The sequence below is a fragment of the Macaca mulatta genome, chromosome 3, assembly GCF_049350105.2.
Source record: "Macaca mulatta isolate MMU2019108-1 chromosome 3, T2T-MMU8v2.0, whole genome shotgun sequence".
Lineage (NCBI taxonomy): Eukaryota > Metazoa > Chordata > Mammalia > Primates > Cercopithecidae > Macaca > Macaca mulatta.
Genome location: NC_133408.1, coordinates 90,112,268 through 90,139,527, shown reverse-complemented (window position 1 = coordinate 90,139,527; position 27,260 = coordinate 90,112,268). Strand labels below are relative to the sequence as shown.

Genomic DNA, 27,260 nt, shown 5'->3' with positions numbered 1-27,260 from the left:
CAAAGACAACATATTTTAAAACAGAAGAAAACAGAGTCACATTGGTGTTTGGGTTTATTATTTTTCTAGTAGATGTGTTCTTGTCTATACGGATATGACTCTGGTGTGCAATTTTATGTACTCACTGAGATCTTTATTTCATGTATTCTAAAATAATGGACTTGAGGTATGGGTTTTGGGTAAGTCTCACGAATGCAAATGTTAGTTATCATGTCCGCATGTCCAAATATCTTTAAGAGTTGACTTTAATGGGTTTTCAATGTCTTTTTATTTTCCTTAGGGTAACTTTATTTATTAAAAGATAAATGAAAATGACTATCACTTATTTCCATGCCTTGATTAATTGAGGTAAAAAGAATAAAGTAACTATTCCCGGTAATAAAATCTCTAAGTGTATCCTGAGTTCTCTCTCTCTCAATCAAGGTTGGTTGCAAATGTGAACCAGATTAGTTTTATGTCCTTCAAAAGCACTTCATTGATTATATAATATGATCACTTCCATGTTATATTTTTAGCTTTTCTCAGAAAAACAAACTTCCAAGAAAGAGCATTAGAAATCTACTGTAGAATGACATTAAGAGACGTGTCTTCCTTAACATAGTTGCCTTGAGAAGTGCATGAAAGACATTTTACTTTTAGACTGGGCGCAGTGACTCACATCTGTAATCCCAGCACTTCGGGAGGCTGAGGCGGGTGAATCACTTGAGGTCAGGAGTGCACGACCAGCCTGGCCAACTTAGTGAAACCCAGTGTCTACTAAAAATACAAAGATGACCCAGACATGGTGGCGTGTGCCTGTAGTCCCAGCTACTTGAGAAACTGAGGCTGGAGAATGGCTAACTAGGGAATCGGAGGTTGTGGTGAGTGGAGATCACGCCACTGCACTCCTGCCTGGGCAACAGAGCGAGACTTCCTCTCAAAAAAAAAAAAAAAAAAAAGGCACATGGATGAATAAAGTCTGTTTGTTGAAATAATTGAAAGCAAAACACTATACCCTTCAATTTACAGTCATCTCAAACTCAAAGCAGTAGTTAGGTTTGTTAATACAACTCCTGGAAAACGGGGGACTAATTTAAAGTATCACTAGGTTCATTCTGCAGCATCCAACCTAGCAAAATCTATTCCCTGATTTTTCAAACTAGAGAAGTTCAAAAGTTAAAATGATCAGGAGGAAATAAAAAAGCACAAAAACTTACCATTTGCGTCTTTTGAAAAACTGTCTTTGGGATCCACTGTGGTGACATCTAGAAGAATGAAAGCAAGTACTAGTCAATTTTTCATGCCCATTATTTGTCAAGCTGTGTGTATGTGTGTGTGTGTGTGTGTGTAATTAAGTGAATATTTATAAAACCTGTTACAGAGAGGCAGGAGGACAGTTACTAAAAATATTAGCCCACAATCCCAGAAATAATTGGTCTGATTCTATGTAATTAGGTAGATCTTATTCATATATTATGCTTCTGCACATCAAGATGTTGAAGTTCGTGAAGAATACTTTTTCCTTTTTTATCACAACTGTAGTGTAGTATCCAAGAACACTTGGTTTTCCTTCTGTATGCATAGCTCCTAGCACAGTGCCTGCCACAAAGTACGTTTCTGATAAATACTTGTTCAATGGAAAATAAAGAGAACAGGTGGCTACTTTACAGCCTTCAGCACACACTACTGACAGGAAATCAGCAAAAAGAATAATTTTGGATTTTTTTTTTTTTTTTTTTTTGAGGCATGGTCTCACTCTCACCCAGGCTGGAATGGAGTATAATATGGTGTCATCACGGCTCACTGAAGCCTCAACCTCCCCAGGGTCAGTCGATCCTCCCATGTCAGCCTCCTGAGTAGCTGCGAGTACAGGCACTCAGTACCATGAGCAGCTAATGTTTGTATTTTTTGTAGAGACAGGGTTTTGCCATGTTGCCCAGGTTGGTTTCAAACTCCTGGACTCCAGCAATCTTCCTGCCTTGTCCTCCCAAAATACTGGTATTACAGGAATAAGATACCACACCAAGAATTCTTTCAGTCCTAGAATCCACAACAGAATCTTACGTGTTTGAAGGTGTCTAGTTTAGAAAATTTTCTCATCTAAGCAGAAAAAAGCAGTCATTTCTTTTGAAATCATGCATATTCCCAACATCCCCAGCAAGTACCCATGATTTTCTGGAGGTACAGTGCTTCTGGACATAACAACAACAACATTAACAAAAGCTAATATCTACTGAGTGCTCGTTATTGTCTCAGGCACTGTGTTAAATTCTTTCCATGCATTTTTTGTTTAATTTCCCAATAATACTGAAGTGAGTTGAATTATGTATGGCCCCATGTTCTGAATGAGGAAATAAAGTTTAAAAAGTGCAGGCAACTTGCCAAGAGTCGTATCAGTGAATAGCAGAGCCAGTATTCAGACAGTAGTCGTAGGGGAAGAAAAGAAATTGGACATTTGAAAAGTACTTAGTAGAAATAATCCACAGAAATAGATAGGAAGTCTTTTATAAAGAGACAATATAATGTCACCATTGGGTACTCTAAGAAAATCTCTTTGAGTATGTTAATTATTCTCAGCAAATGCTCGTTTTTATTATAGGAACTCAGCATTTCAGTGCAATTCTTTCTGGGACTAGAAAGAGACAGGACAAGTCACATTGCTAGTTCTCTGAATAAAACCTGAGGTGAGAGCTGAATTTATCTGTGATGTTAAAAAAAAAAAAAAAAAAAAAAAAAAGGAAGAAGCAAACATGCAAATAAATACAACATATTTTAAAACAGAAGAAAACAGAGTCGCATTGGTGTTTGGGTTTATTATTTTTCTAGTAGATGTGTTATGGTCTATATGGATATGACTCTGGTGTGCAATTTTATGCACTCACTGAGATCTTTATTTCGCGTATTATAAAAAAATGGACTTGACATATAGGTTTTGGGTAAGTCTCATGAATGCAAATGTTAGTTATCATGTCTGCATGTCCAAATATCTTTAAGGGCTGACTTTAATGGGTTTTCAATGTCTTTTTATTTTCCTTAGGGTGACTTTATTTGTTAAAATATAAATGAAAGTGACTATCACTTATTTCCATGCCTTGATTGATTGAGGTAAAAAGAATAAAGTAACTATTCCCGGTAATAAAATCTCTAAGTGTATCCTGAGTTCTCTCTCTCTCAATCAAGGTTGATTGCAAATGTGGACCAGATTAGTTTTATCTTCTTCAAAAGCACTTCATTGATTATATAATATGATCACTTCCATGTTATATTTTTAGCTTTTCTCAGAAAAACAAACTTCCAAGAAAGAGCATTAGAAATCTACTGTAGAATGACATTAAGAGACGTGTCCTCCTTAACGTAGTTGCCTTGAGAAGTGCATGAAAGACAGTTTACTTTTAGACTGGGCGCAGTGACTCAACGTCTGTAATCCCAGCACTTTGGGAGGCCAAGGCAGGCGGATCACTTGAGGTCAGGAGTTCGAGACCAGCCTGGCCAACATGGTGAAACTCCATCTCTACTAAAAGTAGAAAAATTAGCCAGATGTGGTGCCAGGCACCTGTAATTTCAATTCTCGGGAGGCTGAGGCAGAAGAATCGCTTGAACCTGGGAGGTGGAGGTTGCCGTGAGCTGATATCACACCATAGCACTCCTACCTGAGCTACAAGAGAGAAACTGTCTCAGAAAAAAAAAAAAAAAAAGACATTTTACTTTTAGAATTTAGTGTGAAGTAAAACACATTGTGAAACTGTAACTTCTCTCCCATGTAGTATTCACTGCCCTGGAATTTACTATACTTTTTATTTTGCCGTGATCACTGGAAAAATCAGAACACTTATGCACAGTGGTAAGACTACCCTCAAGCTTTGCACTTTTGTCTTCTCTTGGTGTCTCAGCAAAGGAAATAGAAAATTGGGACTCTAGGGGCTGGGCACCCTGGCTCACGCCTGTAATCCCAGCACTTTGGGAGGCTAAGGCGGGCAGATCACCTGAAGTCGGGAGTTCGAGACCAGCCTGACCAACATGCAGAAACCCCGTCTCCACTAAAAATACAAAATTAGCCGGGCGTGGTGGTGCATGCCTGTAATCTCAGCTCCTTGGGAGGCTGAGGCAGGAGAATCACTTGAACCCGAGAGGCGGAGGTTGCAGTGAGCCGAGATTGTGCCATTCCACTCCAGCCTGGGCAACAAGAGCGAAACTCCGTCTCAAAAAAAAAAAAAAAAAAAAAAGAAAAGAAAAGAAAATTGGGACTGTTTTTATAACCCCACTTCAGTTAGTTTTAGGAAAGGCTATACCTAATACAGTAAATACACGAATGAACATATCCATGCTACCGTGTTGAAAGCAAGCATTTTCCCTGCCATTGTTTCTTTTGCACTCCATCATAGCCCCAGGAGAAAGTCAAGGCAACTGTCCAAATCACATTTGATCATTGCAGAAACTCAGGATCTGAAAAGCTAAAGACTTACCCTAGAAATTTGGAATGGTACATGGCGAAGGTCTTCAAATATTTTGTTAATGCTTTTTCCCCCACTGGCTAAAAAGGACTTGTTAACCACAGGAAAATGCACAAAATGAGTCCTTTTCATGACCACTCTGGAGCTGTTGGACTGTTATGTTCATATTCAGGATGTTGACATACAGTGAGGGACTGGACAACTGGCCCAGGGCACGTTCAGCCCTCTGCCCAATGGTCTAGACGTGTACAGAGTCTGCATCAAAGGCACTGTTTGGGGACCTCATGCATGAATCATGAGTGACCCTGAGTGATCAGGAAGCGAGTATATTCGCTGCACTGTCATGCATCCTCCTTAGGACAGTAACTCATCCTTGTCTGCTCATCCACATTTCCACTAAGCCTGGCGTGTCATAATTGTACAATAAATGTTTATTGAGATGCATTCACCAATGGTAGGAAATGCATTTATTATGGAAAATGGAAAAATGTTTGTACATGTAAACCTTACCAACCTTTAATTATGAAATGTTACTTTATGGTGACATGTAAACTGAAAATCTGAAAAGCACAAGGCCCCCATAAAACTACAGTGGCCAAGACTATTTTATGTTTTGTAGAGCCTTGCTCTGGCTTCTTCAGATAAACATCATTTTGTCAACAATGAACCCATGGTTTGTAGGTTAAACTTTGTGGGTAGCAAGATTGAGGTGAGTTACTCTCCTGCTTGGGCAGAACATTCCTGAAAGACGTATACTTGTTTTTATTTCCCGATCAAGTAAAGTCATCAAAAGAAAGGAGAACTCTTTTTGAGCATTTACCACTTGCTACATTGCTAGATGCTTCCGTGTAGGTTGTTTCCTTTAATCCATCTAACAACCCTAAAAACCAGCATGTGACTTTCTTATTTTGGATAATGGAGCTGAGGCTGAGAAACCTTCAGTAACTTTTTCAATTTCGTTTTCTCCAAACCCATACCATTTTAATTCTATAGAAAAGTAGCAGGGCATTTACGCTACCATTAAATGTAACAACATCTAAGAAAGATTTATGTTTGTTTTTCATTAATTACTGAAATTAAAAATGCAGGATTCCCTTTCAAAGACGTGTTTGGAGAGATATGTGTAAACACATACCTGTCTTTATTGGAGGAAAGATAATTTCTTGATCAACTCCATTTCTATTATTCTCGTGTCTGACGATACATCTGTGCTCTTTATCCAGTGACTTTTCTGGCACCGTTAACCAGCTAAATTTCATGTATGTGTTGTTAGTCTTCATGGTGTTCCCCTCTTGGGATTTCAGAACCTTGTTGCTGTTCTTTTCTTGCCAATGTATCTCAATAACATCTGGGAAAAATTTCTCAAGAAGACAAAGGTATGTTCCAGCCTTATGGAGGTTTGTTTCAGCAATGGAAGGAAGAAAAATAGTGGGCTTGGGTGAAACATCTGCATCAAGGTGTTTATCTATGGGGAGAAATGGAATATGAATTTAAAAGAATCATGAGAGAAACACACACATTGCACGGTTTGGAATGGCCTAGTACATAACAATAAAAAGAGACAGTGCCATTGAGCTAGTGTCCACCGGGGCCTTTCATCCAGGATAGGCTGCACAGTACTTGTTACTGTGCTTATTTTACAGAGGTTGAAAAGAGGATCAAAATGTTAAATAACTTGCCAAAAGTTACAGCTCTCAAGTGTCACATGCTGGATGAAAATCTGGCCTTTGTTTATTCTGCACATGCTGTGAGGGAGTGTGATTTTTAACTGCCTCCTACCAAGGCTTCCAATGTTCACAAACATATTTATTTTATTTTTATCTCTTTTGTTTCATCATATGAAGCATGTTTTCAAGGTGGATGGCAGGGGAAAGGGGAAAAGATCAGATAACTTCAATGATCTTTCTACAGATGAAACTCTGGTCCTTTTCCCACTTCCCTTTTCCATCCTTTGTAACTTATGTTCTTTAGCCAAATAACACACATTCTCACGTTTCACAATTTTGTGTCCTCCCACTCTTCATTTCACTGATTCTGCAATGCACCATATTTATCTGATTATTTATCTTATTTTCCATATGAATAAATGTCAGAATTTTAAAATATTATTATTTATCTTATTTCCCATATGAACAAATGTCAGAATTTTTTTGTTTGTTTGTTTGTTTTTTTTTGAGACTGCAGCTTGCTCTGTCACCCGTGTTGGAATGCAGCAGCACAATCATGTCTCACTGTAGCCTCAACTCCCCAGGCTCAAGTGGTCCTCCCACCTCAGCCTCCCACGTAGCTGGGACTACAAGTATGCACCACCATGCCTGGCTAATGTTTGTTTTTTGTAGAGACACATTTCACCATATTGACCAGGCTGGTTTCAAACTCCTGTACTCAAGTCATCTGCCTGCCTCAGCCTCCCAAAATGCAGGGATTATAGGTGTGAGCCACCATGCCTAGCCATTTTGTTCACTTTTATTTTTAACAATACATAGTCACTTGTTTTAATCAGAATCTACTTCCACGTGTACGTACTGTCTATCGAGTTAACCATGTAGCTTCAATGTATATACCATGAGCAGTCCTCCTAGTTAATATCTAACTTTATATAACATCTCAATTTCACATCTGCACCCTCCAAATTTTGGGGTGGAGCAATATTTACAGCTGTACCTCCAGATTATTCACCATCTCTTGAATTTAGAAACAAAATGGCAACATTTCCAAAACTCTTATTTAAATGTTTTATTGATTATTTTCAGAAATCCTCTCGAGTTCATCTTATCCAATAATACACTTATCAAAATTTTGTTTTCCTTTAGAAAACATACACCAAAAGCAGGTTTTATTTTGGAATTTCATTTGAATTTTAAGAATGACTAAGAATGCACCAGGGGTGTATTTTTTTATATTGGTTTTTATATAAATTTACCCCATTAATGAGAAGATCTATGTAAATCAGTATATCTCTATTTTGACTCCTTATGTCTCTCTTAGAATTTGTGTCTGTTCTCTATATTACTTAACTGTTTTAAAGCTCCACTATTCTCTTTGTCTTAGCCTGCTGAATAAAATCTATATGTAATTGCTCTATTAAAATCATGGTTCCAGCGCTTCTTATATGCATAGGGTCAAGATATATAACAGAGCATTATACGTTTACAAAGGCATATCACTTGAATCTGGAATGTTAACGGGTTCTACATTTATTTTTAATCTAATAAGTGAAATTAGAAATGTTACAATTCTTTCTAATTTGATTTCGAATTGAAATTCCAATGCTTTGGCTGATGTGAAGTGAGTTTGATAATTGAACAATTTCTTAAGAAAATAAGAATTAAATTTCTCATTTGAGAAGAAAAGAAAACAATCTTGATAATTTCTGTTTCTGTAGCAAAGTTTCTGATTTTCATACAAAATTAATAAACATATACAGTAATATTAATTTTTGAGCATGCTATAAATTTAATTAGGCATAATGTGCTTACTTTAATTTCATACTCTTTGCTTTTAGTGCAAATAGTATTTTATTTGTTATACTTGTGAGACAGTGTATATTTTTCCACTATATAGTTTGTTTCTAATTTTAAAAGCATGTTATAAAATATAAGATTAATTTTTCAATTGTACATTATATTTCTATAATTTTAGTCTCTAGTCAATATATTTTCCAATCTAATTTTCATCCTAGGAACTAGTGTCTCTTCATGGAAATACTTCTAATTCATTGTACTAAAGAAATTAAAAATCAAATGATAAACTTGGACATTTTTTGTATGGTACCAAGGCATTCATTGCCTCTTGTCCCCTTTCTTTAGCTAGATTCTTTAAGTTTCATTCTTTTCAGGACAAAATGAATCTGGAACTTCCATAACTTCCTCAACGTAATAGTTAACAAATCATTAAATAGCATACTTCATTATACATGGTAAGGGCCGATATTCTGAATCATCCTCTCACATGATTTTTAAAAATACTACTTTTAAAATGTACATATTAAGAGTGTTTTTTATGGTCAAGTATGATAAGTTTTTACTTCAGTCATAAATAGAATTTATATATTTTATTTATTTAAAATGATAAACCTGCTGGATTCATCTATGCACATTTATTTGCATAATTAAATAGTATATGTGAGTTAAATTGCCTAAGTTGTTTGTAGTTTATTAAAATACAGCATTGCAAATTTACCAAGTATCAACTACATTTTCTATAGACGGCATGATATATTAAATCTACATATGGGTATTTATTTCAGTGTTCTCTGTTTCTTATTTTTTCGTTAGATAAATAGTTATAGCCATTTTATATTTAAATATGTATTTCAGATTTATGATGTTTCCATCTGGATTTAATTGATTTGATATCTTGACCATTTTTGGTAAGATTTTAACCTTTTTTTTCCTGAGACATAGGAACAGAACCCTAAACTAATTGGCTACAAATCTTAGGACCAATATGTTGGTGTTAGAAATGGTATCAATTAAGATAAAGGATTAAGTAAAGCACATAGAACAACAAAAATAAAAAATAAACATCTTAATGCAATGTTTTTGCCAAGTGATTAAAAATCTTCTAACAAGAAACGAATCGATAAGTTCAATTTTTGTGTGTGTGAGCCGATGTTGAGATAACCTTCCATTTGAGCAGTTAGAAGTACAGCTGAATTCTCTGGAGAAATTTTATGGGCTGAGAGCAACTCTCCATAGTAGATCCCATTCTCTCTTTACACGTGAATCCAGAGAACATTTGTTGGGCACCTATTTTGGGTTGGACAATGTGCTGGGTACTAAATTCACACTATCTTGTGCAATTCTTATACAACCCTGCTGAATTCATACTGTTATCCCATTTTATGGATTAGAAAACTGAGGTCAGAGAATAATCACTCAATTTCACTAAGCAGCGAGTGGTGGAGGCAGAGTTCCAGGTGGACCTGACTCCAACACACAAGAGCCAACATCTCTTGTGACCATCAGAGATGAATATGTGTCCACTTTATGGAGTCTATCACAAACTTACCTGTCATAATACATTTTGTCTCAGGGTCAAACATTTTAATGGTATCATTTCATACAATATATATGAGCACTTTATAGAAGTCCATATATGCACAAAGGCAAATCCTATTATGATATTTGTGCAATGTTATCTGTGTTCTCTTTTAGTATGAGCATTTGTTTTAAAGTCTCTCCTGAGATTTCTACATCAAATCCCCATCTAATTCCTCTCTTTTCTAAACATTATTACATTATTCCATTGTAATCATTTCTTGCCTTCCCTCTATTACCTTGGAAATATTGTATTCTTCTGATACTTACCTGTGACAACAAGTGTTGTTCCACTGCCAAAGAGTTTCTTATAATAATTCCACAGTGATTCAGTCCATATCAAAAACTCTAATTCAGTTTCCCTGAGTTCTTCAAATTCTGGTGGTCTGGGATTCTCAAAAGACCAGAGTTCCAGTGCTGGTTAATTTTGCTCATAACAAGCTCTGTTGCTTCACAAATCAAATAACTTAAAGCTTTTGGTGTTTTATCTATCTAAAAACAGTGATGTTAGTGGAAATCAGTTCAACATCACTACCAGCACTGAAGTGAGACCAAAATGAAACAAGATATAAAAAAGCAATTTGATTAAAATGTTATAGATCCCAGTGCAGTGGCTCATGCCTATAATCCCAGCACTTTGGGAGGCTGAGGTGGGAGGATTGCTTGAGCTCAGAACTTCGAGGCCAGCCTGGGCAACATAGTACCTAGTGAGACTCCATCTTTACTAAAAATAAAAAAAGCATTAGCAGAGTATGATGTGCATGCCTGCAGGCCCAGCTACTCAAGAGGCTGAGGCAGGAGGGTTACTTGAGCCTAGGAGTTTGAGGCTGCAGTGAGCCTTGATCACACCACTGCACACCCACCTGGGCAATAGGGGAAGACCCTGTCTCAAAAAAAAAGTGCTATGGAAATATAAGAGGCTATGATGATAATGTCATCATCATTGTTATGATTAGCAATCTGTTTGCTATGATTGTGTGCCTTGACATGACATTTTAACCCTATAGGACCAAGCATTGCCTTTACTAAAAAAAAAATTCAGTGTTTTGGAGTGTGGCGGTTAAATCTGTAGCAATTAAGCAGGAAGAATCACTTCTTTCTCAGTTCCTCTGTTTGCATTCCACTTTGCTCTGACATGCCTGGGATTCTGAAAGCCATCATCCCCATCATCACAAGAAACATGCCTTCCACACGCCCAATCTTTAATAGGCTATCATTTGCCTTACCTGCCGTGTTAAGAAAATCAAAGAGAACATTACATTAACTAAAGTCTAATATACGCAGTCAGTGTATGGAAATTCTTCACTTTTGTTTTTCGAAACAAGTGAGGCTTTTTCTAATCAGCAGCACAATTTATTTGCCTTCCAAGTTTCACCAGAAACTTCAACCTCAAACTGACTTCTGTCTAGTTCATGCCAAAGTCCAGCTTAAAACACCTGGCTTGACCCTTCAAGGCAGAATGGCAGAGAAATGGCAGGAGGCCTGGTCCTCAAATCCATCTTTCTGTTGTCACTTTAGATCACTACATGTTATCTGCCTGACCGTGTCTGCTGAGCATCACCATCTGTGCATCTCATTAAATGTCAGGCTGCCCATAGCACTGATCCAGTGGTAATATGCAATGGGTTTGTTTCATGACCATTCCTTTCATTTTCCAAAATGGAATTTGAAGGCAATGGCCCACTCTTCCATTTCCTTCTAAAGGACTCATGCATTGAAGTCCTTTTCTAATTTAGTAATAGAAAAAAATACGATATTTGAAAAGTTGATGTGCTTCTTTTTATCAGTTAGTAAGAAGTATGTATTCCCCTACCTTTTTCTCCTTCCTTTGATCATAAAATTTTAACCTGTGCTCCTTGCTAGGTAATCACAGGCCTTTTTCCTTCTTTCCTTAGAGCTTTAGATCATCTGCATTAATTTAATGGTCTGACTGTGCTTGTGTGTTTTAACTTAGGTCTTCTCAAATAGATTTTGGAACAGGTAGCTTAAATAAATAACAAATAGTTTGTGCATTCAGCATGTTTCTCTTTTGTCCTCAGGAGTAGATTGTTTTGTAAGGTCAAGCTCAAATAAAACACAAGGAATGGAGAACACGTTTGGAAATCCTAGCTCTGTGATAGGGATACCTACATACTAAATTTAGATAGACGGGAAGTGCCAGACCATAAAATGAGGCTTTCTTTCCCAAAATTTTCTCTCACAACATGGGGAGGTGCCTTGTGTATGGTACAGTCTTTGTGTAACATCTCATATTAAAAAATGTTCTTCTAATACTCTGCTTTGATCCAGAAGGATGGACTGGACGAAATACCACATGAAATGAACTCAGTGAATGCTAGCTTTGGCAATGGTAAAAGGAAATAAAAGCAAAGAAATTTATCATGAATTTGGTCATTATTACTTGGGGCGAAAGTCCTTGTAGTTTTTACTTACTTCATACAAATATAGAATAACAGAATAAATCGGAAAAAATAATTTCCTTTCCTTTTGTGAGTGGATAATTGTTTCTTAGAATAAAATATTCAGGAACACCATCGGAAGGGGATTCCACAGTGGAGACTGAGACCTGAGATGCCTTAGAAAGTTGCTCTAAAGTAGTTGCTTTAGATGCATGTGAAGCATCAAAACAAAATCTTTAATGAAATATAGGGCCACAAAGCCAATATTTCTCAACTGTAGGCATAATCCAGTTAGGAAATTAAATGTTGTAAGTAGACATTTGACTGTTTTACCTGTATCCCTATAAATTTACACATTCAAGTTGGGGGAGGGGAAAATACATATTTTCTTAAACTTGTATAAATTTTCTCTGGAAAATGGAAAATCACCTTGTATTCAGGCACATCATATTTGAGATAATACGTAAAACATTCTAATTACTTTTAGAAGCAGGTACAATTAGTCTTTTAGAAATAGAAAGCATTTTACAAATAGTGATATTTGTTCTGAAGTGAGCTGTTGAATAGATGGGGGTTGATACATTTGTCTTATTCCTGAGTGTATAAAGACCTCTCATGGGTAGTAACTTGAATTCCGGAAGAGGAATTAATATTTCTATCACCTACCAAGTGCCAGGCATTCTGGTGGGTAATTTCCATATTTAATTTCATGTAATATATACAACATTCCTTCGAGATACATAATCTCCATTACCTTCATTGTACAGATCAACTTGAAATTGGAACTTTCAACTTTGCTCTGTTATTGCAAAATATTAAGGACATTTGAAAAGAATGTTTATGAAGTAGTGAGAAGTGAAAAAGCCAGATCTATTATTGTGTGTCTAGTATGATTCCAACTTTGTAAAGCAAACAAACAAAAGGCATGGGAAAAAGGTTGAAATAAAAGTATAACAAAATGATAATGTGATAAGGATCGATATCATACTTAAATGCTTTGTTTATTTTTGTGTGTTTTCGAATTTTTCTATAATGAACCAGCATTTTTATAATTTGAATACTTGGTGAATCAAAATACACTTCCTAAAGGGCAGTTACATAGAAAGCGGCAGCCCCAGGAGTCATCGAGAAACAAAGTCCATACACTTTCCTGCACCGCACTTTCCTGAAAAATCACTTCTCAGAAAACTACAAATTATGACTTTGATTGCTACCATTCACATGAAATCAACCGGATGAAAGAGAATCAGAAGGTCACTTTTTAACTTATAAGTTAATTTCATCATACGATCTCAACCACTAAGGAAACAAAAATATATAATTGCTTTTACTTTTCTCAATGCTGTGTCAACTTTGTGAAAATTCTCTGAAAACTTTCATTTCAGTGGATGTAATAGACAGAGTATCTTTGTAAGATGTTTCTTCTCATCCAGGCAAAATGACATCTGAAGCTAACACATAATAAATGAACTTATTGGACTGATTTATAAAAAACAATAAATGCAGCTTATGTCACTTTTGAGTATGGTCACACTGTGAAATATTTCGACATTTGATATTAATCATGCTTCGGTCAAATTATCAAATATTTCACCTTCTGGTGACCAAATGAGGAGGGTAGCTGATTTTTTTTTTTTTAACTTTTTTCCATTGGTTATTTTTAGAATTGAAGAAACGAAATCTCTGAACTAAACTTGTTCACAAAACTTTCAACAGAGAGATACCAGTGGAACATAAGGCCTCCGTCCTTTAGAGATTTGCAGTTGGTCTAAGCTCCTTAGTAATGTCTCCCATGCTAGGGCTGGAAAAGTTCTGACTCCCATGGCATGAACCAAGTCACCTGACCTCTCTGTAGGTTTCACCATGATTAGTGACCAAACCAGGAGGGAATCCTAGAAATCTGAGCCAGCTCCTGCATGCCTGCGTCACATCTCTTCTCTACATTGCAAAATTTGAAGAAAACTTACCTGTAATGATGAGCTTTGTTCAGGGGCCAAACACCTTGATTTTTTTGCCAAACTGTTGCCTACCACCTGAGAAGTCTTTATAAGAATCTCCCCTTATGTTTGTTTTAAAATTGTGCCAACATTTTTCAATATTTACATAAACGCATAAAAATTGGCCCTGCTGACATTAAGCCAAGACAAAGGTCAAACAAAATCACAAAAAACCTGAATGTAATCAGGAATTTAAGGACTGACCTCACCTTGCCCTGGGCACTTTGGGTTATGTACATTCTCTCCTTGTATCACATACATTGAAATGTCTGATTTTACCTTTTCTCATGATTTTGCCTGAATCTTCTAAATCTTCCCTAAAGAGTTTTCATGTATACACTTTGTCTTAAGTGTAATTTAGAGTTAATATTTCCTTAATTTTCAAAGAGAAACAATAATAGGATTTGTATGTTTGACATTTAATAAATAGATATTGAATATGATTTATAGGTATTTTGCGATTCGTATTTATGGAGGGATGGGTATCTAGATTGATTCTAATGTAACTTCTTTTGGGTCGGGCAGGGTGGCTCACACCTGTAATCCTACCACTTTGGGAGGCTAAAGCCGGTGGATTACTTGAGCTCAGGAGTTCAAAACCAGCCTGGCCAACACAGTGAAACTTCATCTCTACTAAAAATATGAAAAAACAAAATTAGCCAGGCATGGTGGCAGGTGCCTGTAATCCTAGCTACTCAGGAGGCTGAAGCAGAAGAATCTCTTGAACCCCAGAAGTGGAGGTTGCAGTGAGTGGAGATCGTGCCACTGCATTCCAGCCTGGGCGACAGAGCTAGACCATTCATAGGATCAAGTTACAGAAGAGGAAATATTCAAAGTATAAAAATATTACTTAATATTGCTAAATATCACATAAGGGTCCAGACCAGGCACTTGGAAACAGATAGCCTTAGCTAGATCCCAGTCGTTGCCACAGTGACTAGTCATGTGACTTTAAGAAAGTAACTGCTCTTCTCTAGGCCTCAGTTTCCTCATCTGTGAAATGGGACTAAGAGGATCTCCTGCATAGGTCTAATGAGGAAGGAGATAAAGCACTGAAACTATTTACCATGGTGTCTGGCTCTCATTAAACTATACTAATATTAATTTTCTCCTTAAAGGAACAATATCGGGTCATTTTATCAAATCTTTCCGCCAAACACCATACATAGATCTTATAAGCAATAACTGCTACATAAATTAAGAAAGAAAACAAGCTCATGAACCCAAGACCTTCTGCTTCTTGGGCAGCCACAGGCCAAAGAACATGAGCAAGGCCCAACCAAGCCAGCATCTAGAATACTTATCTGCCAGACTGGCAGCTTTTGAGTGTTGAGACTGTGCTTCTTTGCCCTTTTATCTCCAGCATTCAGAACGAAAACTGTTTACAGTAACTATTTGCTGAGAGGATGAATGAAGAAATGAAGATGTAAAATCAGGAAGACTCTTTTCATTGACCTTGGAGCTGACATGGCTGGTTGAACTTACAAATTCTATTAAACTGGGCCATTTCCGGGTGATATAACAAGAGTCCTAGTAGCATAAGTTTTGACTGACTTCAGCCTCCCTCAAAGAAACTAGAGCACTAATAAGTAGGATGCATTGACGTTCTATAGTAATTCACTATAAGAAGCAATTTTTTCTGTACTGTTTCTCAGGATGAGATCAAAATCAATAATATGGATTTGGCAGGCTAGCAGAAGAAGGGAACACTATGTTATATCTGAAAATACAGAGAAGAAGTAATTTTCAAAATTCCATTTTTTATGTCTCTCACTTAAAAGACCTACAAAAAAGTAACTTGGATCAAGGACTTACAGCAATGGTTTACAGACATGGTCCTCGAAACATTTTAATTTCTCTCCAGAGTCTACCGTGTGTGTGTGTGTGTGTGTGTGTTAGTGTGTGTGTATTCTAAAAGTAGAATTTCAATCCACTTACAGACAGGGAAGGGAAGATATCATGGACAAAATCGTTTTGTTTCCATATCCAGCTAGCCTGAAAAATTGCTGTTCATATACTGAGGCCAGGGATGTGACAAATTCAGATAAGGTTGATCATTTTTTTTCTAAAAAGTGTCTATCCATTTTTCATTACTGGGATAACAACAGAAAAAAAAAGTTACTCACCAGGCGAAGTTACTATGAGCCTAGTCCCTTCAGCAAATTTCTTGATCCACCAAGTGCTATCACACTGGTCTGAGCTTCTACAAAAATCTCAGCCTTCTGATCCTCATGACATGACCAGCAATCCAACAGCTTTGAACTAGCAATTTGATCTTCTGGCTTTTTTGGAAGTCCTTGAATATAGGTTTTGTGACATCTGATAGTTTGTAATTTTTCCCCATAAATTGCCTGCTTTCTTCGAAGGCAGTAATTCTTGAAAAGCACCAACAGAAAAAGGAAATGTTAAGAAAAAAATAAAAAGAAAAAGATAGGCCAGGTGTGGTGGCTCACGCCTGTAATCCTAGCACTTTTGGAGGCCAGGCGGGCGGATTGCCTGAGCTCAGGAGTTCAAGACCAGCTTGCGCAACACCGTGAAACCACATCTCTACTAAAATAAAATACAATAATAATAATAATAATAAAATTATCCAGGCGTGGTGGCATGTGGCTGTAGTTACAGCTACTAGGGAGGCTGAGGCAGCAGAATCGCTTGCACCCGGAAGGCAGAGGTTGCAGTGAGCCGAGATCGTGCCATTGCACTCCAGCCTGGGCAACAGAGCAATAAAACAGCAGGCTCAATGGGTCAACGTACTACTTTTCTAAATTGCCAGGAAAAGTATTCAGAGATTTGTCTTTAAAAAAAAAAAATTTCCAGGTGTTCAATTGTGTTGAAACTGCTTTGAGATTACATCAAAGGAAAAGTGCTTCTGTCCGCACAAACACCAGGGCCTTTCTGTTGGCAATCTGGGAAGATACTTCTGAAAGGAGGAAGCTCTTCAGTAACTGAAAATGCAAATGTGTCAGTGCAGATATACTTGAGAAATTTGAACAAAGGTCTCCACTTTCAAAAAGCCGCTTTTATCATTTGTCAACACGATGCTTTACCAAGGCAATGCCAAATGAGAAAATGTGTTGTACAATGACTTATTATCATTTTTCCTGGAATAGCAGAAGAATTTTGTAGAATTCTCTCTCCCATGAAATAATAGATTCTTTATTTAAACTATAACATAACGAAAAAAAAAAAAATCCAGTTGTCTGATACATCGAAAGATCTGCCATCTTAAGCCGGGGTCTGCTGTGTGATCTCCTGAGTACAGAAGAGGTGTTCATTTGCAAGGACTGAGGAGAACAGGTCTAACGACCTCCATGTCCACTCCAGCTCCACCCTGCTCCAGCCTAAGTCCCCTGAGTCCTCATTCAGGAAGGTATAAATGAGGTCACAGAGGGCACCTGTCCATACAGTACGGCTCACAACCCCCAAACCAATGGAGAGGACAATGGGGCTGGGTGAAAATTATGTTTGGAAAGGGTTTCTTTTTAGTAGAAAATTCAAAATTATTACGTGGCGCTGTCGATGACCCTTTACACCTGTGATAGACGGAATGATGGCCACTCAGTCTCTTTTGTCCTCTGGCCTTCTGTATTCCAGGACCATGAGGGGAAGCATCAGGAGTCTTAGCAGCTGTCAATATTCAGGAACCATGGAGGATTTAAGTAATAAAATGTGAAAAACTAATGAATTATAAAATCTTTTATTAAATTTACCAAAATATATAAGAACAATATGAAGAACACAGTATTTAGTTTCCCTAAGGACATAAGATAAAACCTAAATACATGGAGAAACATACACTGTTGAATAAAAATCTTCTGTCATAATGAGGCCAATACACCCTAAATTCATCTATAAATTTCCAGCAATTCCAGTCAGAATTACTATGAAATGTTGTTGTTGTTGTAGGGTGTGAGGTTTAATGTTGGGCCAGATAAGCTGCTTTCAAATTCTATACGGATAAATAAATATGAGTGATTGAAAAAGTATTTTCTGGAAAATGGTACAGTGAATAGATATTTGGCATAGTAGATCTTAATAAGTATCACAAAGCTACTGAGATAATATGATAACGATACAAGAATAATGAAACCGACAGATAAAACAGTAATTCTCCAGAAAATGTGTCAAATATGTGTGTTCATTTAAAAAACTCTGCAGCATTTTTAAATTTAAGGAAATGATGGATTGTTCAGAAACGGGCATTAGGAAAATAATTACCTGAGAAAATAAAAATATCACTCTACCTCATCCCAGATAACACAGGGTCCAAATAGATGAAAACTAAAATTACAAAGCTACACGTGGCCAGAAGGAACATGTAGGAGAATAATTGCATCCATTGAGTAAAAGGGCATGGGATGGAAATGGGGTAGGAGAAACTTAACACACTAATTTTTAAGAAGTAAGAATGTGGTCAATTTTCTATTTTATAGTATTTTCAAATAAATGTTTTTGAAAGAAGAATAGACAATGAGGACTTGCTAAAAAATTTAGAGAAGAAAGTGACATGATCACATTTGCGCTTTAGGAAGATATATGTATGAGCAGAAAGCAAGGGTGCTGCCCGAGACAGCAATTTGTGTGAAGCAGATGGTTTTATAGTTGGTTGCCATAAGCCAATAAGAGGCAACAAGGACCTGGGTTGTTGCAGTGATCGTGGAGATGGACAGAGTGGCTGGAACAGTAAACATCAACAAGTTTCCTCGAGTTTTCAAAATATTCCTATGAAATAAATTATTATCTCAGGAAGTTGGGAATGAAGAAAAAGACACTTTAAAATTGGAAAACCTAGGTTCAGATTCCAGTTCTTCCACTCCTGGTGATGTGCCCTTGGGCACAGACACATCTCAGAGCCTTGGCTTCCTCACCTTTTAAACGGAGAGGATTAGACCTAATTCCCAGGACTTTTGTATGATATTTATAATAGAGTTGGGGACACAGGAGGTGCTAAAAACTGACTAATTTTCTCTTATCATTTATGCAATAATTCAGACTGAGAGACTTCACTTTGTAAGGTAGAATGGAAACGTCTTGTTTCTGTGTCTTATTATCTGAAAATTATAAGTTATTGTTACTTCGGACTGTCAGTTGCCCTTTGCACCTGTCATAGATGGGATGATGTCCATTCAATCCCTTTTCGTCCTCTGCTTTTCCTTCTTCCAGGACCATGTGGGGAAGTATCAGAAGACTTAGAAGCTGTCTACATTTCAAGAGCCTTGAAAGATTTAAGTAATAAAATGTAAACAAGTAAGTAATGAATTATAACATCTTTTATTAAATTTACCCCCCCAAAAAAGAACTATGTGACGACCATAATGTTCAGTTCTACTAAAGGCATAAAATGAAACCTAAATGAAGGTGTATAAAGATGAGCAATTTTGCTTCTAACCCTACGTTTTGGAACACACACAGCACCCCTCCCATATTTGTCATGTCTTGACATAATCAACTGAGGCAACTTAAATCCTGCATCCAAGAAGATGGGTTATGAATGAATAAATATATAAATAACAATTAAGTCAAGTGAGGTAAAGCACAGCTGGCACTGCGTTGCTTGAAGTTTTGCATCACTTTTTCAAGTTTGATGATAATAACTTTCATAGAGAACAGCTTCAACCAAATTTGTTAGACCATCAAAAGATATGAAGACATACCTCACATTTCATCAGACTATCTAAGCTAGTCTTTCCCACAATTTAATTCTTACAGTAATACTCCAAAGGAGATATAATCAACCACATTTCACAGATGAGAGAATTGGAATCCTAAAAAGGTTACATTTTTCAAGGTCATTTGACAAGTAAATAATGGAACCTGGATTTCAACTGAAGTCTAACAAATTCCAAACTCCTGGTTAACACCCATTTTATATATATATAAAAAATATATACATGATGTATATAATATGTATACTTATATGTATATATAATATATAATATATACATATACCACATATATTATATATTATATATCTTATGTATACATATAATACACATATCACATATCATATGTACACATATATAATATATAATATATAATATAATGTATAATTATATATTTAATAATAAATGTATAATATATAATTATAAATATTGTAATATATTATTAATATTATGATATTGTAGATACAATAAACATATCATATGTATATAATATATGTGTCAGATATATATATTATTTTATATACATATATTTTTTATTATACTTTAAGTTCTAGGGTATAGGTGCACAACGTGCAGGTTTGTTCCATATGTATACATGTGCCATGTTGGTGTGCTGCACCCATTAACTCATCATTTACATTAGGTATCTCTCCCAATGCTATCCCTCCCCCTTCCCCCTTCCCCAAAATAGGCCCTGGTGTGTGATGTTCCCCTTCCTATGTCCAAGTGATCTCATTGTTCAATTCCCACCTATGAGTGAGAACATGCAGTGTTTGGTTTTCTGTTCTTGTGACAGTTCGCTGAGAATGATGGTTTCCAGCTGCATCCATGTCCCTACAAAGGACACGAACTCATCCTTTTTTATGGCTGCATAGTATTCCATGGTGTATATGTGCCACATTTTCTTAATCCAGTCTGTCACTGAGGGACATTTGGGTTGGTTCCAAGTCTTTGCTATTGTGAATAGTGCTGCAGTAAACATACAGTGCATGTGTCTTTATAGTAGCATGATTTATAATCCTTTAGGTATATGCCCAGAAATACCATTTAAACCAGCATTATTGGGCATGCTGGGACCCAGTAATGCTGGTTCAAATGGTATTTCTAGTTCTAGATCCTTGAGGAATTGCCACACTGTCTTCCACAATGGTTGAACTAGTTTACAGTCTCACCAACAGTGTAAAGTATTCCTATTTCTCCACATGGTCTCCAGCACCTGTTGTTTCCTGACTTTTTAATGATTGCCATTCTAACTGCCATGAGATGGTATCTCATTGTGGTTTTGATTTGCATTTCTCTGATGGCGAGTGATGATGAGCATTTTTTCATGTGACTGTAGGCTATATAATTGTCTTCTTTTGAGAAGTGTCTGTTCATATCCTTTGCCCACTTTTTGATGGGGTTGTTCGCTTTTTTCTTGTAAATCTGTTTGAGTTCTTTGTAGGTTCTGGATATTAGCCCTTTGTCAGATGAGTAGATTGCAACAATTTTCTCCCATTCTGTAGGTTGCCTGTTCACTCTGATGGTAGTTTCTTTTGCTGTGCAGAAGCTCTTTAGCTTAATTAGATTTCATTTGTCAAGTTTGCCTTTTTTTGCCATTGCTTTTGGTGCTTTACACATGAAGTCCTTGCCCATGCCTATGTCCTGAATGGTATTGCATAGGTTTTCTTCTAGGGTTTTTATGGTTTTACGTCTAACATTTAAGTCTCTAATCCATCTTGAATTAATTTTCATATAAGGAGTAAGGAAAGGATCCAGTTTCAGCTTTCTACATATGGCTAGCCAATTTTCCCAGCACCATTTATTAAATAGGGAATCCTTTCCCCATTTCTTGTTTTTGTCAGGTTTGTTAAAGATCAGATGGCTGAGGTGTGTGGTATTATTTCTGAGGGCTCTGTTCTGTTCCATTGGTCTATATCTCTGTTTGGGTGCCAATACCATGTTGTTTTGGTTACTGTCGTCTTGTAGTATAGTTTGAAGTCAGGTAGCATGATGCCTCCAGCTTTGTTCTTTTGGCTTAGGATTGTCTTGGCAATGTGGGCTCTTTTTTGGTTCCATATGTACTTCAAAGCAGTTTTTTTTCCCGATTCTGTGAAAAAAGTCATTGGTAGCTTAATGGGGATGGCTGAATCTATAAATTACCTTGGGCAGTATGGCCATTTTCATGATATTGATTCTTCCTATCCATGAGCATGGTATGTTCCTCCATTTGTTTGTGTCCTCTTTTATTTCACTGAGCAGTGGTTTGTAGTTCTCCTTGAAGAGGTCCTTTACATCCCTTGTAAGTTGGATTCCTAGGTATTCTATTCTCTTTGAAGCAATTGTGAATGGGAGTTCATTCATGATTTGGCTCTCTGTCTGTTATTGGTGTATAGGGATGCTTGTGATTTTTGCACATTGATTTTGTATCCTGAGACTTTGCTGAAGTTGCTTAAAGTATAAGCTATAAAGTATAAGAGACCATGAAGATAATTTCAGAAAGATTTCAGAAACTCAAGGGTCACTCTCAGATACCAGAAAGCAAACAGCCTGTTGAATTGTATTATTTTAGTTAATTATGGTGGACCTCAAAAAGCAGTAGAAATTTCCTCTATCACTCATAATAGTTGATGGCCTTTTATTAAAAGACTAAATTTTAAGGTCATAAGAGATATTATTGATCCACTAAATGATAGCAAATACCTTTTGAGTGTCAAACATTATACGTATTTATTCTTTTCTTGCTAGCAGGAAGTAGGTGTTACTTTTCCCCATTTTTCAGACGAAATTGAAGCTTACAGAGGTTAAATAACTCCTCAAGATCACCTAGCTAATAAAGACCACACCAAGAATTTGAATCAAACAGACCAGTCCCCAGAGCCTGTGCCATAAGGGAACTGCTTGGCTGTTTATAATTCAGGGATTAATTTATGTCTTCATAAAGCGGCTGCATTTTAATACAAAATATGATGTTCTATTTCCTAATGGTTTTCAACTCTCAGCTTCATGCTTTAAAAGTAGTGTTTTGAATGCATTTAGTTATTTGTACTAACATGTAGCACCCCTTCCTCGCCATTTGAGGTATATCATACGTGTTATATTCCCCAATATTAGACTCCAATAACTGGCGTATATTAACAGTAAAGTCTTAGTATAATGAATGGAAAGGGCCCCAAACGCAAGGCAGGTTCCAATTGCATGCCTTCTGTGCTTGACAGTTTTAGGCAAGAGACTTCTACTTGCAGGGTTGTCATTTCCCCCGCCTCAAAATCAGAGGAGTGGGTGATCTTTTTGATCCTTCCAGTTCCAACTGTGATTGTGAATTCAAATGATAAACTGGTTATTGAAACAATAGGTGTGGTGAAATGAAAAATGGAAGCTTCCTGTTTTTATTTTGATCCAATAATAAGGCATGTTGTTTGCTTCCTCTTGACTCAACACTGTTCTAGGAAAAATCTATTCTACATAGATTCCTTAACAAAAACACGTTGATTCCTAAAGGTCTTCTGAATGTTTGGATAGCTAATGGCTTTGCAGCCCAGCCTGGCCACTACATGAGGCCCATGACTCCAACAAACTTATTTCAGGCCAATGTAAATGCAATGTTCAAAAATCCCACCTAAGAAGGATGGGAACACTGAGGTTTGAGTAGGTAACATGCAGGTGTGTGCACACGTCCCCAAGAATGCACACACACATACATGGACACAACTGCAATCGATACAAAACGCTGAACTGTGCTGATTCTTACAGGTACTTGGTTCTGGCCCAGTCTAGAAAAGCAAAAAGACCGTAGGTCAATCTACACATGCATACAAAATAGAATTCCCACCATGCTTCGATGTTATCTATTTATAATTTTCAATGTTTTAATGTTTTGTGGTCTTAAAAAATACAGGAATTATTATCAATGTACCTAATGTGCCTTGACTCTGAAGGACATGGTAATTGCTTGTGGTTTGGAAAATGTTTGGGCTAAAAGACAAGTTCTCCTCTTCTCATTTTTATATCACAGAGCTGTGCAGGGGCTTGGATCAGTGCCTGAATCCAGTGTTCCTGAGTGCAGAGCATCTTTGCTCTGGGTGAGCTTTGACCATCCTGGAGAAGAAGGCTGCTGCAGGGGTGGGACAAAGCCAAGACCAATGGCCAGCGGCCAAGGCCAGTCAGATGGCTGTGTGCTGGCAGCCAGCATACACGGATTTTACCTGAAGGAAAATGTCACGTTTTCCACAGACAACTGAAGAAAAAGAGCTCTTTGGATTACCCTAATCGTTATTTACTCGTTGGAACCACTGTTTGTGATGGATGGGTTATTCATTGTCCAAAATTAAGTCTCAAAGCATAAACATGAGGCTTCAATGAGTTATCCTGAAATCGGTGCTTGATATTCTGTCATATTTCTCAGTGCCTCGTACATTATCACCATTAATCCTTGTCAGTTATGTGTAGTTTTACACGTTTGTTTTTTTATTTTGCTCTTTTCTCTCCTTCATTCCCTACTCCTGTTCCCCCATAGGTGCCCAATCTAATGTATTTGGTATCTGTCCTTAGAGCCTCCATATCTGTGAAGACTAGAGTCAGGCACTTCCTCACATTTCAGTAACGATGGACCACATGGACCACAGTCCCGTGAGATGATAGTGGTGCAGAAACATTCCTGTCACCTAGTGACATTGTAGCCATCATAATGTCACAACACATGACTCTCATTTGTGGATGCTGGTATAAATAAACCTACCGTACTGCCAGTTGCATAAAAGTCTAGCACATCCAGTTATGCACAGTATATAATACTTGATAATAAATGACCATGTTACTGGTTTATGTAATTACTACATTATACTTTTTATCATTATTTTAGAGTGTACAACGTCTACTTGTAAAAAAAAAAAAAAAAGTTAACTGTGAAACGGCCTCAGGCAGGCCCTTCAGGAGGAATTCCAGAAGAAGGCATTGTTGTCCTAGGAGATGACAGCTCCATGTGTGTTATGCCCCTGATGACCCTCCATGGGGACAAGATGTGGAGCTGGACTACAGTGATATTGAAGATCTGGACCCTGTAGGCCTGGGCTAATGTGTGGCTGTGTCTTAGTTTTTAGCAAAAATGTTTTAAAAGTGTTAAAAATAGAAAACGGTTTATAGAATAAGGATATAAAGATAATATTTTGTGCAACTGTACAGTGTGTTTGTGTTTTAAGCTAAGTGTTATTACAAGTCAAAAAGTTAAAAAATAAAAGTCGCGAAGGTAAAAAAGTTACAGTAAGGCAAAGTTAATTTATTAGTGAAGAAAGAAATGCATGTTTTGATGAATTTAGTGTAGCCTAAGTGTGCAGTGTTTATAGTCTACAGGAGTGGACAGCAACGTCCTAGGTCTTCACATCCTCTCACCACTCACTCGTTCACTCGCTCACCTGCAAGCTCCATTCACGGTAAGTTCCCTATACAGGTGTTTTTGTACTTACACTTGTATATCCTATTTTTTACTGTAGGTTGTCTATGTCTAGATATATTTGGATCACAAATACTTACCAATGTGTTACAGTTGCCTATAGCACTCAGTACAGTAACATGCTACACAGCTTTGTAACCTAGAAGCAACAGGCTACACCATATAGCCTCTGTGTGTAGTAGGCTGTGCCATCTGGGTTTATGGAAGTGCATTCCACAATGTTCGCCCAAGGATGAAATCGCCTAAGGACGCATTTCTCAGAATGCTTCCTTGTTGTCAAGCAACGCATGACTGTATATAGAATTGTTCATGAATACTGTGTTTTTCGTTGTGTACTGGCATGCCATTTCTACCTGTCCACGTCTGCACACCAGCTCATGCCCCTCGTTCATGCTCCTCTCTGCTGCTCATCGCTCCATGGCTGGCAGCCCCTGCATTCCATCCATCCATTCCCCCAAACACAGGCATGTTGCTATCAGCAGGGAGCTCTGACGGACCCCTCACAGTGTCCTCTTTTTCCCTGGTAAGCCTTTCCCTGGGAATGTCCTCCCAGCATTGCTGGTCAGGGGGAACACACACTCATATCTTCACTAAATGCTACCAGGGCCATGGTGTTATCAGAAACGCTCATTTTATTTATTTATTTATTTATTTATTTATTTATTTATTGCCGATCTGATAGCTATCAAGCTGTCCTGTCTCTACGGCAAATACAAAATTAGGGATTTAGTAGAAACCCCATCTCTAGTAAAAGTACAAAAATTAGCTGGGCATGGTGGGGCACACCTGTAATCCCAGCTACTTGGTGTCTGAGGCAGGAGAATCACTTGAACCCAGGAGGCAGAAGCTGCAGTGAGCCAAGATCGCACCGCTGCACTCCAGCCTGGCCAACAGAGTGAGAACCTGTCTCAGAAAAAAAAAAAAAAAAGAAGGCACAGATCTGATTATTAGGAAGCTGAGGTCCTTTTTTATAGTTAGTATTCACTGAAGTATGAATTACCTTTCACGTCCTCTAAGCATACCAACAAGGAAGCTGGAGTTAGAACTTATGTTAGAGTGCGTCTGCCTGGGGCACAGCCTGGCCCTGCCATTTATTGACTGTGTGACCATGAACAAGCTTCCTCATGAAACTCTGTCTTAGCTTCCCCGCCTTAATAAGTAAAAAGATCAACTACCTCATAGATTTGTAAAGATTAAATAAAATAATACACACAGTGTGTAGCAAGTGACAGTCAACGAATGTTATTATTGTATTATAATATATTATATTGCCATATTATAAATAAATGTAAATGATATAAACAAATTATAATAATAGTAATTATTATTCATTTCTTGACTTGAATAAGTTCATTGTGGTTTTTAGACATTTATCCTTTGTGAATTTGGGGTGGAACAAATATTTTAGGCAAATCTGTCTGCCGACTAACTATCTCAAATATCTTTTCATTAAATATAAATTCTTAATTTTGGAGTCAAACTCTTTTTTTCTTCTTGCCATATACTTTGGGTGTTTTGCAGTGCTGTTTAAGAAAACTTTCCCCTCTCCAACATCACGGAAGTAGTTAGCATTTTCTTCTCATAGTAATTTTCAAATTTTATTCCATGCTGATCCTGAGGTTAGGGTTTCTGGACTTCCCTGAACTAATTTTTCAATCAGCCTCTTGTTCATTGACTCAGCACACGAGTGTACAAGATCAGGAGTGAATACAGCATGCAGAGAAGGTTGGAGACAGTGTGCCACTTGGTGGGGAAAATGAAGGGCTAGGGAGTATCGTATTTACTCTAAATGTGGAAAGGATGTAGAAGGGTGAGAGGACAATAACACATTGTTTTAAATCTAATGTATTAAAATGTTTACTTTAAAAGGAGTCACTGGAGAAAACAGAAAACACACAATCAGTTGTCATTTTTTCACCCACCTACCATACATGGAACATTTTATCTTTGTCTGCAGAAATACACAGACACACATATAAATGAGTGTCACGCCTATTTGTATTATTACTCAGTAGAAAAAAATGGTCAAAGGACATGAACAAATATGGCACAGAATAATATAAAATAGACCTTAAACAGAAAAAGATGTTTATCTTCACTCACAGGAAGAAAAAAGCAAATTAAAAACACTATGTGATACTATTTTCACCTGTCAAATTAGCAAAGCCCCAAGATTAAGCAGTACGCTCTCAGCTTTCACACACATTGTGGGAGAAGGGGTTAGGGCTATTTCTATGGAGGGCAAGTTGGCAGAACCTATCAGAATTACCAGTGTACATGTTCAAATGACATAAAACACTA

General features: G+C 37.1%; 1 protein-coding gene across 11 annotated transcripts in view; it reads right to left on the bottom strand.

Annotated features, from left to right (window-relative positions):
- TARP (TCR gamma alternate reading frame protein) overlaps positions 1-27,260 on the bottom strand; it is a 75,327-nt gene that overhangs the window by 6,877 nt on the left and 41,190 nt on the right. For 8 of the 11 annotated variants that reach the window (XR_013415390.1, XR_001443623.3, XR_013415392.1 and 5 more), the window contains 3 exons: positions 9,743-9,790; positions 5,566-5,895; positions 1,197-1,244 (listed from right to left, as the gene is read on the bottom strand). Coding sequence is in view for 5 of the 11 variants with exons in the window: in XM_077996919.1 (XP_077853045.1) it covers positions 1,197-1,244; positions 5,566-5,895; positions 9,743-9,790 (426 nt within the window). In the remaining 6 variants the exon portion in view is untranslated. Of the gene's footprint in view, positions 1-1,196; positions 1,245-5,565; positions 5,896-9,742; positions 9,791-15,994; positions 16,132-27,260 lie in introns of those variants that run through there. The other 3 variants (XR_001443624.3, XM_077996923.1, XR_013415389.1) reach the window with 3 other exon arrangements.